Genomic DNA, 20,270 nt, shown 5'->3' on the forward strand with positions numbered 1-20,270 from the left:
TGTCCAGACATGCATCATATTTCATGTTTATTGTTAGTTTTGCATGATGTCTTGTGCCCAAGCATTGATGGCCGACCGTATTAGTCTGATTTTTGGCTCTTGTTCTGCTTACTTGCTAGTGTGTGTAGATTGTTGTTGTAATTATTCAGTTTCTTTAAGGGTGAGAGCAGTATGTGAGTTAATTGTTTTCTGCTGTGACCTGCACATTTCTCCAGCATGATCGCTTTTACAAGCTTGTATTTTAAAGCTTAATTACGGTCAGTTACGAGCTGCCACCGAGGCCTCGGAGGTGAACTGTGCAGCTAGATGTTTGTGGCCTCCCTGATTTTATGGCTGTTTAGCTTTGTATTAAATACAAGATGAAAGCCATTGCATTTATAGCAGGTGCATGGCGCTGATAATGACAGCCAGCGGTGATGTACTTAGACACAGTGCATTGTGGGGGATCAGGTGACACTGCCGCCTCCCTTTGGGAGTCTGTTTATTTTTACTTGAGTTGCAGTATCCATGTTTGAAGTTATAAATAATTGGATTGTTTCTCTTACAAAGCAACAAATTGACCTGTCATTGTAATTATGCTGACATTTACTGTGACCACTTTCTGTACCAACCTGCCTTACCAGAGTGGCATTCACACCTTCCTGTTCCAGTTCTCTGCGGTCAATAACCCCCAAAACCAAATTGCACCGGATCGAATGGTCTGGCATTGGAATCACTCTGACATGACACCATAAAATAATTAGAGGCATGTATTGATAATTCCTAAAGTGTTAATGTGCCTTAATTGAGTTCTATTTTTAGTGCACATGCTCTCCATCCGCAAAAGTAATGTTGTGTAAATGAGACTAGAGCACTTTATGCAGTTTCCTGTTAAATCCATATTGACAGAGCCATACGTAGACCATTATCCTCAGATCTTTAATTAGTGCTTTCTATGGTGAGCATCACTATTTTTCAAAACCCCTAGTATTAAACTACATATGCTCCAGGCATTAATGATGCTTCAAATTATGCAGCTTGTTGAGAACTTGTGTATGCTTTTTCTTTTCTAATAAATTGCTATTAAAATCTCTTTTGAATTCCCCCGAGAAACATTGCTTTTGCTCGCAAAACTTTTGCGTTCTCTGGCAAAATGCAAATGAACGCAGTGTTTCTCTGTGGAACGCAAAACATTTGTGAGAGAACGTAAAAGTACTGACATTTAAATTTCCCCCCATCTCATGTTTCTTTCTATCACCATGTCCCTTTAGGGCTGGTGTTCTCAACTCAGTTTTAATTATCAATAATAGCCATTATAAAAGTATAAGTATAAAGTAGCTATAAGAAGCTATACAATAAGAAATAAAGACAAGCAAACAATTCAGTCAAACGTAAAAATTCAGCACTCTAGTACAATGGTAAAGTTAAATAGATATATAAAGTTATGAAACTTAACTTTGCCCTCAGGCTAAACGATATGCCCAGGACCAAATTATAGATTCATGAGACCAAAGATCGCCCGTTAGATACACACAAGGCAAATTATATGTCATGTTTAACCACTACAGAGACATCAGAAGCAAAAGCAAACATCAGAAGAACTAGCCGAGGTACAGCTGTTCTCTGTGGAGTACATGAGCACCGAGCGCCCAGTGATCGCCTGGATCTCACAACTCCGAAAACGTCAAACTAAATTTTCAAATAGGTGCTATCTTTATAAATAAACCACAGATTTGAGTTTTAAACAACTACATTCTTGCCTGAAAAACTCTTAAAACTACATTTTGTGACACAATAACTGTAGTATTTTTTAAATTACGCTGGTTTTCTCCTCCACTGTTGACGCTTGCTGGTTGGTTCGAGATGCATTCTGGGATACTTGGCCGTCTCAAGTCCGCACAAGTCACCTCTCGAGGCATCCTCAATAAAAGGAGCGGAGCAAGAACACATCCGGGCATTTGAACTGTACTTTGCTAGATGTAAACTTTGAATTGAAACAGTACTTGAGCAGCGACTCCACAAGAACACAAGTACAGACAAAAACGCATGTTGAGAAACAGCTCTAGAAGGTTATAGGCAGGTGAGTTTGATCAGGGTTGAAGCTTAACTCTGCAGGGAAGTGGATCTCGAGGGCCATAGTTGAGAACCCCTGCTTTAGCGGCTCCGTACACACCTTTGAACAGTAATGTAAAAATCTAGTTAATATCATTCTACACAAGAATTACAATGATGCACATTCTAATTCTCAGTCAGTTCAGAGCTTGATAGATTCTCTGGTCAAATCCTGCACTGCTTTCATGGTCTGTCCCGCCTTGTGCAACTTGTTCTGTCTCAATGTGCTACAGATACAGCTCTGCGGTGGGGAATCTACTTGGATTACTTGAATGATGCCGGCTTATGGTCCTTCTGATGCTTTATTGATTGGGCTTTGGTCAGCCTCTGGAGAAGGCTGCTCTCTGGACTGCAGTGACGGATCCTGTTGTTTGAGGGTTTTGGTTCAATGCGTCCTAAACCGCAGCCTGTGTGGTGAGGTCATTTGTGGTTGTCAGAGTAATTGGGCAGAGCACAGGGGTTTGAAGAGACACCACATCCGCAATCAAACCTGCGGATCATTTTCACAATGATATTTTTAATCATCAGGCCAGTTTTTCTGTTCTTGGCAATTAAAATCACGTAATCATTCATATTTCTCAGCTCAGAGGTTCATTAATAAAATACAGATCACAATCCTTTCGTTCCCTGCAACCAATTATAACAAAATTCCTATCCTCCATCCAATATCACATGTCTCTGTGCTAAAGGCATCTGATTGATGGTTTGTTGTTTACTGTGGTGAAACTTTAGCCTCTGTACACAGACATTCTCAGTTTTATAGCTTTTGCGTCCGTCGCCCATTGCCCATCTGATCCAATCCTCCATCCAGCCTCTATTTAGGGGAGGAAACACGACCCATAAATCACCACTGTGCCCACGGACACCTCTCTTCTCTTAACGCTTTGTGATATATATGGGCCCGTGCGCTATAGCTGCCGTTATGGCAGGAGGAGCTCACGGAAAATTGGATATCAAGGCAAAGGGGGAAAACAGGAAATGGGCTTAAGGATAGCAATGTGATTGGGCCGGGGGGCAAGAGAGCAGAAATTAGCATAATACGCACAGCAGGATACTGAGATTGGCCCAGAACATGACAGCTGCATAGTAATTATTGCCCCTACTCTTTTCTCATAAATTCACAACGGGCAGTTGCATAAACACTAGCCCTTTTAATGGCACAATTCCCACAGCAGACTGGGAGGTGGAAGACTAGACGCTGAAACACATGAAGTTCAGCTTCGCATTTATTTTTTCTGTATTGCTAATGGACAGAAAAGCACATGTAATGAAACTTGAAGTGTCAGTTTATTTTCAGTTTGTTTATAAATGTTGCTAATTAAATATATTGGTGCTGAATGGATGAAGTCAGCAGGTTATATCTTTATCTCACAGCCATCTGTTTGTTTATAAGTGAGGATTCAGTTAATAACCTGAAAAACTAAAGCAATGAATTTCACATTTGCAAGTTAGCAATGAGAGGAGTTAAGCCAAAATGAAAATGATTGTTCTTTCAATTGCTTTATGTGCGAAACAATCCTAAATTTAAGTCAGTACACCTCTCTGCTCGATAAAAAAAGGAAAGTTGAATGGGTTCAATGACTCTATTTATTTGAATCTATTGTCTAATCTAAAGTAGATTTATTTTCCTTTGTCAAAATGTGACACACATACTAGCAAAAATGTATTTGTTTACAGTGTAAATAGCTTTGGCTAGAAGCATCTGAAAGATGATTTACATTTACATTCTCATCTTGGCCAGAAAAGTGCCAAGAAATGACTAACCTAATTAGCTTACTTAAGTTTTGATGGGGATTTTCATTAATATGTTAGAAAAAGTAAATAGTGTTTCAGTTTACAGTTCTTTTTTGATCTCAGTATTTTTGGTACAGTCTGCCAAATTACTAGAGGAATCTGCAAATTGAGTTTAGATTAATTAGATGTTATCTCCATGGCCGGGTTTGGTGTGTCTTGTTATGAAGTGTGCTACTGCCAGTTATGACTGCTGTGATTCTTACAACAAAGTTTGTATGGAGTTAAAAAATAGGTAAATTGTTGGTAAATTGTCAGCACAATGTAAACATGTTAACATATGCCGTGGTTATTTCACCAGAAAATAATCAACTCAGATTTGCCGAGCCCGCAGGGTTTGGCAAATTTGGAAATAAAATCCCCCAGTTTCAGTTGCTAGTCCCTTCTTTACAACCCACTCACACACACCAAGCCAAACTGACAAAAGTATCATCGCATATGCAAGGTTATGCAATAGAGAGAGAAAAATACATGCTCTAACAGATGTCTGTGCGTTTACACATCATCCTGCATTACTGCTGGCTTGCATTTATTCCAATGTATTTTTCATTCTACAAAGAGACAGTTTTCAGATGGATTGATATTTGAGGATTTGTATTGCCGCTTTTTGTGTTTCTCCATCTGTGTGAATTCAATCTAATGAACTCTGAAATGGACCCTCTTTCAATGTTTGGGGTATAAAAGAAAAGAACATTTGTGTATTGATTGTGGGAACAAGAATCTGTAATATTTTATTAGATCTAATAACCCAGTCAGTGGTGAATGGAGCTAAATGGATGGATTTTTTCCCTACTGGTTGCATCGATAGCAAGGTATCACCATTACTCATTCACAGTACTTAAACTGAAGTGACTGACCGACCCCTAGAGGATGATAGCAGAAATAGATGCTACTTGTATTTTTTATTGGATTCAAATTTTATCAGACCATGCAAAACACATCTGTATACTAATGCTTAAACCTTATTTGTAATTTTGAATGTATAGTTTCTCCAATCCCAGTTTAATGCAGAGTAAACTATAAGTAACTCATTCGTTGGCTGATTTCCCAGACTGTATCATTTGCCAACATCATCTGGCTCAACCAATGGTGTGAGCGCAGGGGCGGCTTTTTGTCTGATCCAGAGCCAACAGAGCGCAACTGTGCCCCTCCCACTTTTTCAGTGGCTTTTGTTAGGGAATTATACATATACTTAATGGCTTTAAGTAGGGAAATAACTACAATCCCATGAAGAATTGCAAATTTAAAAACAATGTAGAAATATAGAACTATTGATTTAAAAAATGTTTATTATATAACAAAATTTTTACATTTATTGTATTATATTTGTGTTATACTTACAAATATTTAAGTAGTTTGAGAGCGTATAGGGAAACGTCTCGGGTTACTTGTGTAACCCTGGTTCCCTGAATAAGGGAACGAGACGCTACGTCGAAACGACGTGATGGGAACCCTCTGCGTATTGTGTCGTGAAGCACTTCTGTATCCAACCAATGATGAGACGAGACGTCAGAGGCGGGTGACGTCACGGACCAGGAAGCTATAAAGCACACCCAGAACAAAGAACGCTAGCTTCTGGAATATGTCTGAAGTAAGCGCTCATAGGTATGCCGGGGGTACTGCAACGTGACGTAGCGTACACAAGTAACCCGAGACGTTTCCCTAAGGAGCACCCATTTCGAAAAACATTTTCAGAGGAACCCTTTCTATAGCTCCTTTTTGCAAAAGTGTCATAACTTCCTGTTCCATAACCAGAGACTGCTCTGGGGTTACCACTGTGGGAAGAACCCCGTTGAACCTGGGCGGTTGAGAACCGAACTGTATTCTGTAACCCTGTTCTATAATAAGCAGCACCCATTTCGAAATATTCGGGAGAAGTTTCCATTCTTCCATAAATTCTACTAAGGGAACCAGTCTCTCGAGACTGGCCTCTGGTGGTTTTTGAGCACTTGGCTCATTGGACTGGACCGGCGCACCGGTAGACAAACGAAACAAGTGACCGGCCCTCCTCGGAGGATCGGTGGGAACCGCTGCGCCCTGTCGCACACTGGGTGGCAGGGTTGGCAGAACGGCCCCTTGAGGGCACCGAAGAGGCGCTGACACTTGGTGTTTTAATATCAGGACCTCTCCGGAGGGGACTGCCCTCTGAAACCCTGGACGACTGGTGTCAGGATTTCTTTGAGGCCTTCTGAGCGATAATAACGGTCCTCAGATCTGTTCTACCTCTGGAAGGCCTCGCCTGCGTTGACCGCCACGGTCCCCAAGCTCTCTGCGGGGGAGCACGGGTGGCCACGCTGGCTTTTTATTGCTCTCTACGAGCAGAGGAGCTGGCTACCGGCCGAGACTGCTCCCGCCCAGCAATCTCGGGGGGATTAATGCGGCGGGGAAGGAATCTCTGGAAGGCCGCTGACTGTTTACGTGTCTCCTGGAACCTGTCGACGACTGATGACATAGCATCGATTCAGCCACAGATGCCTCTCTGTGGCCACCAGGGCTGCCATAGAGTGGCCGATTGACTTGGCCGTCTCCTTGGTGGCCCGGAGAGCAAGATCTGTGGCTTTACGGATTTCCTGCTCCGTTTCAAATGTCGCTTCCATGCTCTCATCGATCTCCCCCAGCAGGTCAGCTTGGTAGGCTTGTAATATTGACATGGTGTGTAAACAAGCCGCCGCCTGACCTGCCGCCGAATAAGCCTTGCCCACCACGATGTTGTTCTTAGGGGCTTAGTGGGCAGTGTCGGGGTCTTGAGGGACGATGCTGACTCAGGCGAGAGATAGCTCGCAAGCGTCTCTTCTACCTGAGGTATCGCCCCATAGCCGTAGTGTTTCAGCCCCATAATATTACTATATGTGGATGTTTGGGGGCTGAAAACACGATATTGAACTGGACGATTCCACGATCTCGACATCTCGGTGTGGAGATCGTGAAAAAACGGCAGACCCCGACGCTGTGGTAGTGACCTAGCTGGGAGAAAGCGCTCATCGAGTTTGCTTTTCGGTCTTGTGTCGCTTTTCTCCGCGGGCCAGTCGATCTTGAGCTTATCGACCACCCGCGTCACTACATCCAGCAGCTCCTCATATGCTGGTGATGAGGATGGCGGTTCCTCATCACCAGGGTCGACGCTTACTACATCAACCTCCTCGGAGGAAGATACATTAAGCGCCGGTGCCTCTCTCCAGGGGGAAGAAACCACAGAGCGTGCTTCCACCGCCAGAGGAGAGACACTGGGTCTGGCAGGTAAGGGAAGAGATAAGGCAGAGCCCGTCTCAACCCCCTCCACCAGATGATGTGCTTTAACTGAATCTTGTCCTCAGACGAAGATATCAGCAACGTGGTAGACAAACAACACCAAATAAGACACACAAGATACAGATAGCGCTTACTGAAGACAACAGAAGCTAGCGTTCTTTGTTCTGGGTGTGCTTTATAGCTTCCTGGTCCGTGACGTCACCCGCCTCTGACGTCTCGTCTCATCATTGGTTGGATACAGAAGTGCTTCACGGCGCAATGCGCAGAGGGTTCCCATCACGTTGTTTTGACGTAGCGTCGATAGTTCCCATGAAAGGGAACTACATTATTTGCAGTGTTTCATTAGAGTGGGTGGGTGCTAAAGAGTTTGTCGCAAAAGTTTGTTGCAATGGGCTATTTGCACAGAGCGTTCTTTAGAACTTCCGCAATAATAAGCCAGCTCGAAAACTTCCGGTGAGATGTCATTTGCTGGTGTGTTGAGCATCAGTAGTGTAATGCTTAGTCTATAATCAGAATATAGTCACTTAAATAGTCAGCCATAGCATTAATTTAGTTATTCAAACGTAAAACAGCATAAAAAAAAAAAATAAAGACGTACCTCATTGCTCCTCCTCAGCTAAATTCAATTCGACCATCAGTTTTCACACTTTTATGTGAAAAAAACCTTTGAAAATTAAATATTTATTATGCACTGTAGTTAGATTAATTGAATAAAATGTGTGTTTTTACAAGTGTGCTGAAATCATTGATCTTGCGCTTTACTGACTGACAGCTGCTGTGATTACAAAGGGAAAGCACGGTGATCACTTTCTGTGTCATTCATTCACAAGAAAAGTAATTGTTTTTCTTAAGATTTTTTGAGTATTTCATACTTCACATTGACAAAATGTCTTTTTAAACCTAGTTATTTTATAATGTTTAATATTTAGTCAAAAACAAAGTGAAAAACGATTAGAGGAATGGCTGATATATGCGCGAATAAATGCTACTTTGCCGCCACCTGCTGGTTAAAGTGGTAATTATTGTCTTTTTTATTTTTAATAAAGTATTTTCTATCAAATGTTGAATTTACTACATTTTTAAATGTTCGGATTTATAATGGGGACAATCTCAGGAGGATGGACAAATAATGTTTGTGGTCATTACATTAAAAATAACATTTGAAGTGCTGGGGAAAAAAATGCATGTGCATGTCTAATTACAGACACTGTGTTTTTAAATGGTTCCAATAGCTTTGTCTTTATTGCAATCAATAAAACTGGTTTATTGGCAAATTAGTTAAATTTGATAACTGCAAATATGAATACAACATTAAAAATTCAACCATTGATGGTTTTGTGTCGATGTACAGCGAGTACAGAATGAACAGCTAACAGTTCCCTGGAAATGCCCGAGCTGGCTTAACGGCAACCAGGAAGTAACCGTGCATATAACCTATTCTCTGATAGATTTCTCTGCAGAATCATGGTTAATGTAGTTTTTCACCAGGAATTCTACTGTTCGACATAGTTAAGTTGAAATAATATGAACAGATGGCTTCAACAAAAGCATACCATTGATTAACAACCTTGTTGCTCACAGTAGGTCTATGGAGAAAATGAATGACTATTGTACTCTATAGCAGAGAGGAAGGTGGAAAGAGAGTAAGAGGAGGGTTTTGGAAACCTGTGAGGAAACAAACAATCCTGGTGCAGGAACAGTCACAAATTGATAAATTGCAGTTGTTTTCTCATGCCGTCTGCTAGTCTGTATTAGTTTCACTCTTGCGTAAAATCTAGGGAATCAACTGTATCACTGTGTATCCTGTCATTGCCTATACTCAGTCTTAGGGCTTGTTTACACATGCATTTTTTTCTGATCAGATCGCTGTCTGATTTATCAAAACGATTCCATTTACACTTGGCCACATGTCTCCGCAAAATGGATATAAATCCGATCTTCAAATCCACGCTATATGCAGATTTAGGAGAGTTCACGTCACCGAAAGCAACAAATATGAGCTGCATTTTATTGATCATCAGCTAATTTCAAAATCAAAGACTGCAATTAGAAAAAGCGCAGCAACAGCACTGGTAAGATCATTTAGTCTCATTACTTTTAATGAAGATGATTGTATTTTGGGAAACTACGACTTACTTTCAGTTTCATATTCAGCAGTTTGCGCGTTAGCTTGCTGAAGAAATACTCATCTGCAGCGATGTGTGTTGCAGTAGCGCTGTCATATCTGGTTATAACATGTTATTTAGCCTATAACATGCTCTCACACGCCTATTTTTTTTTTAGCATTTTTGGGAGAAGTAAAGTTTACATATGTGGTTTCAACAACCAGGTGCATTTAGACTTGTTCAGTTTTGACTGGAATGCGTCCCAGACCACCTCCTGAAGTGGTTTGAGCGATCTGATTTAAATCTGTCTCAAATGTGTTTTGGAGGGCATCTAGAATGGGTCTTTTCACGATTGGATCAGAGAAAACGCATGAAGTGACCAGGTGTAAACAGACCCATATTTCGTGAACTGAGTAAAGTGACACCCACCCCCATAAAAACACAAAAATACATTGTATCTAAGTTGATTCAGTTAATTTGTTTGAGAAATCTATGGAAGTAAATTAATGCCAAATGTTTTTGAAATAAAAAGCTTGTTGAATTGCACTAATTGAAAAAAAATATGCATTATTAAAGGTGATAAAGAGGATCTTTTTGTGGACTGAGAAACCAAAGACTGTTACTGAGTTTTTGAAATGAGTGCATGCGTAAGAACAACCCCCCCCTCCTTTCGAGGAAACGCCTCCCAAAACTCGTGCACGAGTATTGGAAAACACAAGTGTTTACCACCGGCATTCGCTGTGTCGTGTTAGTGGATTCATTATGTCGGACTCACCGCAGGTAACTCATAATTTGCAGTTGTTATTCCTGTCTCCTGACAAAAACATTGCATGCAGCGCCTGTGGAGTGTGGAAAGTTACTGGAGTGCGCAGCCGCGCTCGTCTCTCACAAGGAACGTCATGGCAGTGATTGACAAGCCAGAGAGCCAATCCGCGCACGTCTCTCACAAGGAATGTCACGGCAGTGATTGACAAGCCAGAGGGCCACTGGCTGATGTTTTTAAGGCCCTACCTCGTGCACAGATGATGTATATTAATTTTATTCCTTTCAGTGCACCTAATAAATAGTCTTTTATCAGTTAGTAAAGACAGTTTCAAGTAATATTGCAAAAATGTATAAAACAAAACATCCTCTTTAGCACCTTTAACTGTGCTTGCATTTAGATGCATTGTATTTTTAAGGCTTGCATTTTTATGGGCTGAAATTCAACATGGTCGTACATTTAAGCTATGAATATTTCAATTCAAAACATTTCACACACATCAATAATGTATATTCACCTTTCAGATTTCACTTACAAAATATTCATTCTGTTTAAAAATACAACCTTTAATATTCTGTTGTTAGTTCGCTTCACCAGCAGGTGCCGCTAGTGGCTGTTTACGAAGACCAGAGCAACTGCTAGTAAGTCATCATTCATTCATTCATAAAAACGGATTTGCAGAAATAGAGTAAGCGGTTGTGTGATGATTATCAGGGCCAGTATAAATGCAGAAAAGCTGATAAAGACACAAAAGCTGCATTTATGTTTAATTCAGTGTCTTTACGGTTACTTTCCCTGTGTATGCTACATGTAAGCAGCTTTCTCTCCAGTGAACAAGATTATAATGTTATTGACCGATTGCTGGTGTATAGATCAAATGTTAAATCTGAGGTAGACATATATTTCTCTCTGTTGTTTAGTTTCCTTAACTTTATATTGCAGCACTGTGTTGTAATACTAGGGATTTCCTCATACTTCATAGGATTCCCCTGCCGTCAGGACATATAAAACTCTTATCTTAATGGACTAGTAAAGTGATATAAAAGACCAAAGTCGCACCTTATTTGTGATGTAGGTTATACTATATAGACTCCAGGCAAGCAGATACTGGCTTAAAGTTGGTTTGACGTTGAACATTAAATTCACAAATTTAGGGACCGTCTCTAAAGTTATGACATTTGTATTCACCTTTCTACCTTCAATAGCATTTGAAGAGAATGATTTACAGTCACAAAACCAACTCTAACGCGTTCATCTAGGTCTCAGGTCGAACAGTGATGCGCCCTACTCTCTCACACACACAAACACGTGAGCTCACGCAAACTCTTGTACACGCACATGCACACACATATTCAAACACATCCCACTCAAAGTACATACACATAATTTTTTTCTTTTTCTATTTTTTACATGTTCATCACACAATTCGTTATATTTTGTTCATTTTTATTTTTCCTGCTCATATATTATCCTGCTCATACACATTTTACATTGTGTTGCCAAAGCATTTATATGAGCAGGAAAAATAAAATTAACAAAGTAGAATGAATTGTGTGATGAATGTGTAAAAAATAAATAAATAAATAAATAAATAAATAAATAAAGGATATGTGTATGTACTTTGAATTGGGTGTGTTTGAATGCAATTCAACAATCTTTTTATTTCAAAATCATTTGACATAAATTTACTTCCATAGAAATCTTCATTCTTCATAGTAGGATATCATTTTTCGCATGTTATTTATGCACTAATCTTTATGTCATTCCTATGTGTGAGGGTTTCTTGTGTCTCGCAGATCCAATCAGTCATCTCTATCCTCAGCACTTATAAAATGCCTTCGGCCCAGACAGGTGACCAGTCAAAGAGCGTTATCCATGCCTTTGTCTGACCGAGCTTGCATTCCGCTGCCACGCTTTCCATTTGACAGAGACGATTTATAATGTCACGCCGACACCCGTGAAGTACAAGCTACCTCGTGCTATAACAGCATCATTCTCTTCTCCTCCACTTGAGAAGTGTGAAATTCATTAGTTGAATGGTTATAAAGAGATTAGGAATGTGACGTAATGGATATCAATTATGATTTATTCAGTCTGGTTGCATGAGAGAGCTGCAGCTGGATCTCTTGAATATGAAGAGGCGTGCAAGAGTGTGTGTTTGTATGCAGTGTTTGTGTTTGTGTGTCTTTTTATGAGGAAGCAGCTCATTCATGCAAAGATACTCAGAGAGTAGCGCTACTTCCAGTTTTTTAGTGGCTTATTACTGATGTCATCATACAAAATCGGTTTCTTTTTTTGTTGAGCTGTGTGGTTGTTTGGCTAGAAGGTATAGGTCTGCTTTGTTTTTATTTTTTACTGGTGTGTCATAGCACATATTTTTAGTAATTTATTTATTTATTTTTTTTGGCTTTATATGTAGCTAAGTGGAATAAAATAGATATGAACCTATAGCCTTCATTCATTCATCATGTTTATCTGTCAGGACGCCAGATGAAAAACTGCTTATGTTGCAGCCAGGTAGATTTTTCCTCCTCTATTGTATTGTGTCTCCTCCTTACTTTTTCTCTCATTCCCACCCCTCTTCTAAACACACACACACACACACACACTGCTGTTTTCTCATTATCTCATTTTGTCAGTAGCTGCATTTGTGATGCACTCCAGGCCCCACATTTGTGTGTAGAAGATCTGTGAGTTTTCTGCCTGCCTGATTTTAATGCACATTTAATGCCTAAGCCATATAGGGCTCAACATATGACAGAGTTTCATAAAAGTAGTATTCTGTATTTCTTTTAAGAGTCATTAGGGCAAAAAAGTTGTGATATTGTGTGATATTCCAACAGTAAGTGATATTTCAGTGCAAAAACTCTTTCTTATTCACTAGCCACCTGCAGTCCAGTTTAACCAGGTATTAAGATAGCAGCATGGGACTTTCAGTTAAATCAGTTCTCTTTAGCGTAAACATGCCCACTTTTTATGTAAATTAGGCTTATGGATTTGCAGCTTATTCATAAAAGTAAGCAGTGTTTACTTGCTGCAATTCACATTGCAATTAACATCACCTCCCATGGAAAGTAGCCGGTTAACTAAATTGTTTTAAAGAGATGTTTGTGTACCTCCCATCTAATCAAGTTCTTTCTACTTTTCTAAGCGAAATGTGTACATGAAGCTACAAATGAGCATTTCTGAGTAAACTCTGAAATCTCCAACAGATTTTTCATTATGTATTATATAGTATACAGAAGTGGCGAGCTGTGACTTTTTTAACTGGGTATGCGTCATGTAAAAAAATGTGGCCAATGCAGTTACGTTGAATGGGTTTATAGCAAATATGCGAGACGCTTGCGTTCTCAGTGTTAGTTTACTCATTTGCTTACTCATGACAAATAGCAACACAGCGAAAAGTATTTCTAATATGTTGGACATATTATTGAGAGTAGCCCATATTTACCTGTTGAGATGTGCCTTCACAAGTACCTGTAAGTGCTTTTGTAATGTTTGAGTCGACAGAGGCCCGACATGCGAAAAGTGCGTTTGCAAAATATGCTGTATATTTGTAATTCGCTAAGTGCCGCTAGTGTTACAGAAACGACATACTTCATCTTTAAACGTATCAGTTTAGGACACTAAATCAGACACGACAAATAAAAAACACCATGGCGTCAATTTAAATGTTTGCCAGAAGGACCTTTTAAATTAATAATTAAAAATAAGTATAGCATAATTAGTATTAGCAGCCTATTATAAATAAAAAATAAAATGTAATTATAACAAATATAAGTAGGCTATAATAAATAAAAATATCAGTAGGCTATTCTTTAAAAAATAAGTTGAAATTATGCAAACGCAAAGACTATCGATTAACATCCTCTGATAGGCTTAATTACAGTAGGACTGTCTTGAACAATTTATACGTTTTCATAAAAAAAAAAAAAAATCCCTATGGAGAAAATGAAATACTGTGAAAATAGTTTTAGTCATGATTTTTTTCCCCATTTGGTTAAGTCTAGTTAGTTTTGTATCAAATACAATGTGATTTTCGGTGACCGAGATCTGGCAGCAGCTAATTTTTCCTCTTGGGCGAGCGATTCGATCACAGTTTATCCTCTAATACGCTATAGGTCAGCAAACCAATGAGAACGCGGGACAATTATGACGTTCCATAACAAAAGCGTGAAGGCGCAAAAGCTGCTGTAGATCAGCTTACCCGGAAGTCTCTGTAACTGGCAGATTTAAGGAAAATTACCGTTTGGCAAATAAATAAATTACGGACAGTTACATATGCATTACCAATCCTGTAGGCTTTATGGTACACCTCAAACAAGGGATTTAAAAGAAATTTATAATGATAATATTAATGGCTTGGGTATGCAGAGCATTCACAGCTTATATGGACCACACGCCACTGGTATACAGTATATTAAACATGAAAAATCTTTCAGAGTTAACTCAAAAAATTTAATTTGCAGCCTCATACTACTGCTACTGTTCAAAAGTAGAGAAGTAGAAATCATTCTATTATGTAACATTTCTCATTATGTTGAAAATGGTTGTGCTGCTTAATTTTTTTGTGGAAACTGCAATTTTTATTTATTTATTTTTTTTAATTCTTTGATGCATAGAAATTTCAATAGAACAGCATTTTCTTTTAAATATAGTTTTTGTAAGTTTTTACTGTCACTTTTGATAAGTTCATTACTGAATGAAAGTATTAATTTAAAAAGTAATCATATAAATGTATGTTTATTGTACTATTCAATTTGTGTTTTATGTTTAATACATTGTATATTATAATGCAAATGTGGCAAAGTGACTAGACTGGCATGAAAGGCATTCATTCAGATACTTGCAGAGCTAGTAAATATGGTCTGGTATATTGTACATTTGTTTAGTACTGTATATGAGAAACAAAACATGTTGTTTCGATTTACACACTAATTTAACAAAATAGCATATGTAACACTAAACAGAACCCTAACAGAACTATCAACCATATTAATTACCAACAACCATTCTTTATAGTCTTTATAAGACCTTCAAACTTTGCATTATTATGTAGCAAAAACTAGTTCTGAAAAATTAATCAATTAAGCAAAATTTACTGAGGGCAACTCTTATTTTTTGTTTCTAATCTCTGCTGGTCTCTCTCTGTGTCTGTCTGGTGGAGGTTTTGAGCTTCTCTCTGGATGGCGTTGTAATGACTCATTATTGCTATGGATACTGCGATAACTGACCTCTCCTCTCTGCGTAATTACCAGCCTTTTCATAAAGTTAAAATGTCAATTATGGCCACGACCAGGCCTCCTCGGAGCCCTCGCTCTCATTTTCTGTCTCTCACGCTTTCTTTTTTCTCCAATAAAGGAGTGTTTTCTCCTGAGAGGAATGTGTTCTCATGCTAAATATTTATGCAGTAAATACTTGAGGAGATGAATTCAGAGAGACCCAAACCCACATGAAGACCCATTAACCCTCTCTGAATGTGATGAAATGATTGCATAATTGAGAATATGATAATTAATCTCTGTCAAAGCCGAGCAATCGTGAGATGCGAAACATCACAGTGCCAGCCGGCATCAGCTTTACATTAGAGAGACTTGCCTTCCCTGCACCTCAATTTAATGCAGAATGTTATTTTCAAATCAATTTACTTGTGTTTGTGGTGGATTTCAGCTGTATTTCATCCAACATTTTATTAGAACAGTGAAAGGACAGGGCTGAAAAGTTCCCGAAAATTGATTTGGGAAAGTTTCAAATGTATTTCAAATTTTATGCACAAATATTGTAATATTTAAATATACATCATTTGAATATTATGATATATTTAATGGGATTCATTTAAATGTAGAGTATATAAAAATTAAACAGCAAATGTTTCTTTCATACAGGACACAGAGATCCTGAACACAGCAATTCTGACTGGACGGCGAGTTGCCATGCCGGTAAAGGTTGTTACCGTGGAACAGGACGGAACGGTGAGAGAGGTGGATGACCCTGTGACCTGCATCTCCACAGATGAGGACGTCCTCAAGGTGAGAGCTCACCTGCTTTATTTTGTGTTACCTTCTTCATCCTCTGCCCCCCACTCTCCCTCAAAAGTTTACACAAGAGTGGGGCCTTGCATTGTCAATAAATTTTATCTTGCAAAAAGTAAAAGCGACAGGTTCCAGGGTGACTCAGGGTAGCCAAGGGTGGTTGCAGAAGATGAACAGACAAGAAAAACAGCGTGTACCTGTGAAAGTCGTTTCTTCCTCCGAAAAGCTTTTCTTTTTAGTGGGTTTGAGTTGCACACTCAGAAGTGCACACATACACAAAAAAGTCTGGAAGTTTGTCTGGAAGACAAACGCAAGATGTGTCACATCACATGAAATGACTGAGCCAATGCAAATTAAGACATGAAAGGTGGCAGAACCGAAAAAAGAATGATGGAACTATAAGGATGAAAAATTCTGATGTAACAGGAAGAAACACCTTAAAAGATAACAAACCATCCACGTCATACTTGTCTTATTATCTATTCAATTATTTATTCAATTTATGCTGTAATTATTGCTGAAAATGTTTACATCCCAGGGTATCCGCAGGGCATTAAAAAGCATTAAAAGTCATTAAATTTTATTCCTACAGGCATTACATTTTTTTAGATAGTTTTGAAGAAAAATAATACTACCACTTTATATTGAATATAGCCTTCATAATTAATAACTTTAATTTTCTGTTGTAAAATATGTACATTGGTATGATACACACACGGAACCAGTTTGGTAATTGCCTCCGGCCGGTGCAAAATTGTCGTAATGCCGTTTTGGACAGCGGTGGGCTGTGACCTGGAGACAGAAGGCTGCATCAGTGTTGCCAACTTAGCGACTTTTCCGACCCCTTTTGCGACTCTTTTCCAAGAAAGCGTGTTGTTAACCTGATCTATCTTCCGAGACCCACCGGTACTGCCGCACGAGCGTGAGATCTTCCTTTCCTGCCGCTGCCACAGGCGCAGCTCTCTCTGGGTCTGCTGTTCAGTGAGTAGCTGAGAACAAATAAAATAGATACTATTGCTTCTAACCTGAGTGATCATTTTACGTGTTCATGTAACGTTTGCCAAAATCACAGCAACTGTCTTTATCTTACTTGTATTGTGATTTTGACAGACAACGTCTTGATTATAAATCAGGATTTAGCACTGGTTTAACATGTCAGGGCTCGACACTAATGCTTTTCAATTAGCCTGGGATAAGTGGATTTTTTGAAGGGGCAAGTGAAAGGGAATTGTACTTGCCCGGCCGGACAAGGACCTGATTAAAACGTCAATACAAAAAAAAAAAAAAAAATGCGAGAATGATTTTATTACATTTAGTGTAATTGGCGATCGATAGTGGATTATAATTGGCTGTATAATGTACTGACGATAACAAGGTTGCGCTGTTGAGGCTCGCGGAGCATCTCGAGGAGAAATGGAAACATGAGCGAAACTCAGTTAAACATACTGAGGTAAAAATTCAAAATGTGGAGTTTTTATAATTTGATACAGTTAAGCAATAGTTATCACACGACCAAGAATGCTGTTTTCCTAAATAGGCTACCATCACGATTAAAAACGTGACACCGATTTCATACAACAGTTCAGTTAACAAATAGTTAATATTAAGTCACTTACATTTTAGAAGGAACATCGACTGTTTTTATTCTATTTTAGCAGCGAAAATAGTTTCAAACAAAGATCACAGCAGAACCATACCGTAGCAACACTCACCCTTCATCCCAATGTGCATACTATCCACCCTAAATAGTATTGAATATTACATACTTATAATATTACATACTATTTAGGATGGATAGAATGTTCATTGAGATGCAGGCTCAGCCTTGTTTTCGTTACTGAATGATTCAGCAATTCGAAGCATTTTGAGTCAAAATTTCAGTGACCGATTCATAAACAACTGCCTCATTCTTTAAAGAATCAGCCATCAGAATGAATCGTTTAAATGAATGACTCAATTATTAAGACGGTTTCTTGATGCCACCTACTGGTGGTTTAGTTTAATTTTTTAAAAGTATAATTTCCCCCCAACATTTCTTACAATCCCATAACATTATTTAATGCAGTTGTATTTTTTTATTGTAAAATTTGATTGGTCACAGCCCTTAGTGTCTTATTCCAAGTAAATGTATTGATCATATTTATTTTATGCAATATTCTGAAAGGATATTGCTTCAGAAATTTTAAATTTATATTTACACCACAAAAAAAATCCTTTTTTTTCTGTACAAGTAACTGTTTTAATCATATAAGTGAATGACCAGGCTTTGTCGTGCCCTGTATGAAGTCTTAATGGGCCGCGTGTCAGTCACCATTTCATATTGTCTGACAACAAAAACAGAAAAATATGTAGATGAACATCTACATATTGGGAATTTGGCTGTATTAAAATATATTATGTGAGCAAAAAGGGTAGCAGCAGAGAAGCAAACAAATTGCTGCATGACATCATCTATCGACATTTAGCGACATATGGCATTAAAAAAAAAAAAAAATAGGCATTAAAAAGGTATTAAAAAGCATTAAATTAGATTTGATGATACCTGCAGAAACCCTGACATGCACACTGCTCATTTTACTGGGTGTGTTAAATCAATTAAATTATTCTGGTGTATTAAATCTTCCTGGTTTGGGGTTCACCTGATCCCAACTGATGTATTTTTCAGATTTACATTTTCTTAAGTTTCAGTGTTCAAAAACAGCTAAACGTCTAGAGTTTAATGAAAGGGATTTTGAGTTTTTTTTATTTATTTAAAGCAGGGGTGTCCAAAGTCGGTCCTGGAGGGCCACTGTCCTGAAGAGTTTATCTTAGTTAACTTGCCTCAATACACCTGAAAACAAAACTGCATTAATTTTGTGGAAGAACAATGTTTTGGTTGTTATTTGGCTCTGCGTGAAATATTCAGGAATAGGCTTCAGAGAGATAACCAGTTTAGATGGAAAGAATCTTAAGCTGACAGGCTGAAGACTTTACTGTAGCTTCACAATGCTTTACAAAGAACTCTGTTAGAGACCTACATATAGCACATTATTTGTTCAATAAAATACCTTACTCACCTGTTGAGTAAAAAAAATCTGCATCTCTTTTACAACATTTCAAATCCCTCAGTTCTCTCCATCTCCAAATAGCAAAGCCAATTTTGATTCTCATTTTATTACAAGCTGTCACATTCTCTTTTTGTCAGCAGACCCTCCTCTATTCTGCATTTATTTTTAAAAGATGAGTGATTTCCCCAGAGCTTTGAGATTTATCGTGCTCTATGTCAACCTTTCTTTCTTGTTGTGACAACTAACCTATGCCATGCACTCCCACACCATACACGCATCAAAGTAGTCAGAACAACCTTTCTCTATGTACAGAAATGATGAGACTTGCACAGGCGAGTGACATACGTAATTTCCCGCAAAAACAGTCTAGTCAGGTAAAAAATACAATAGGCTTACCATAGTGAAGCAGGGTAAGATAAAAACCTGTTTTAGAAGAAGGATTGATGATGTATTGATGCAATATTTAAATAGTGTTAGTTCTGAGCACAAAAAAGTAATACATAATATACATTTAAAAGAGAAAAAAAAACTTTTTGGTGAGAGTTTTACTTATTACACAGCTTAAAGGTGCTGTATGTAAGTTTTTGACTGTACTAAAGCATAAAAATACCATAATATGTTTGCAGATATATAGGAAACATGCTGAGTTCACGTACTCATTTCTCTGAAAACCAATGTTACAGACAGTTATTTTACTTTGAAATGTGCGTTCCGTGTTGGAATTTTTTTTATTTATTTTGGTCTGTGCAAGACCACATGTTGCCAATTTACCCAATAGTATTTCGCCACCCTGGGTTGCCAGTTGGCGAAAACACATGCAGCGAATTGCAGCCGTGAAGCGAGCAAACAAACTGGGTCAGAGATCGCAGATTCTACCCAACCTAAAAAGCCTCAGCAGCCATATAAAAAATCTTGATGACCGGGAGCATATTAATACACGATATCAACTGATCATAAATCAATAAATCAATTAATCAACTTACAGTGTATAAGTCTTCTCGCCTTCCAATGTCAGTTGAGCTCGCTCCTGTTGCGTGTACTCAAACTGGCAACCCCCTAGTCTGAGGAGGAGGGGGCGGGGCAAACAATATTTTGAATTTGAACTGCAGTACCCATTTCAACCACTAGCTGTCATTCTTACATACCAGACCTTTAAGCTAATTTTTTATGTTGCTTTAATAATAACGGATGT

General features: G+C 38.6%; 1 protein-coding gene across 1 annotated transcript in view; it reads left to right on the forward strand.

Moving 5' to 3' along the window:
* The window catches only part of si:dkey-215k6.1 (transmembrane protein 132C), a 232,017-nt gene that overhangs the window by 187,381 nt on the left and 24,366 nt on the right, over positions 1 to 20,270 (forward strand). The window contains exon 5 of the mRNA XM_048188671.1: positions 15,885 to 16,028. Coding sequence (XP_048044628.1) covers positions 15,885 to 16,028 — 144 coding nt within the window. The remainder of the gene's footprint in view (positions 1 to 15,884; positions 16,029 to 20,270) is intronic.

The sequence above is a fragment of the Megalobrama amblycephala genome, linkage group LG4, assembly GCF_018812025.1.
Source record: "Megalobrama amblycephala isolate DHTTF-2021 linkage group LG4, ASM1881202v1, whole genome shotgun sequence".
Classification (NCBI taxonomy): Eukaryota; Metazoa; Chordata; class Actinopteri; order Cypriniformes; family Xenocyprididae; genus Megalobrama; species Megalobrama amblycephala.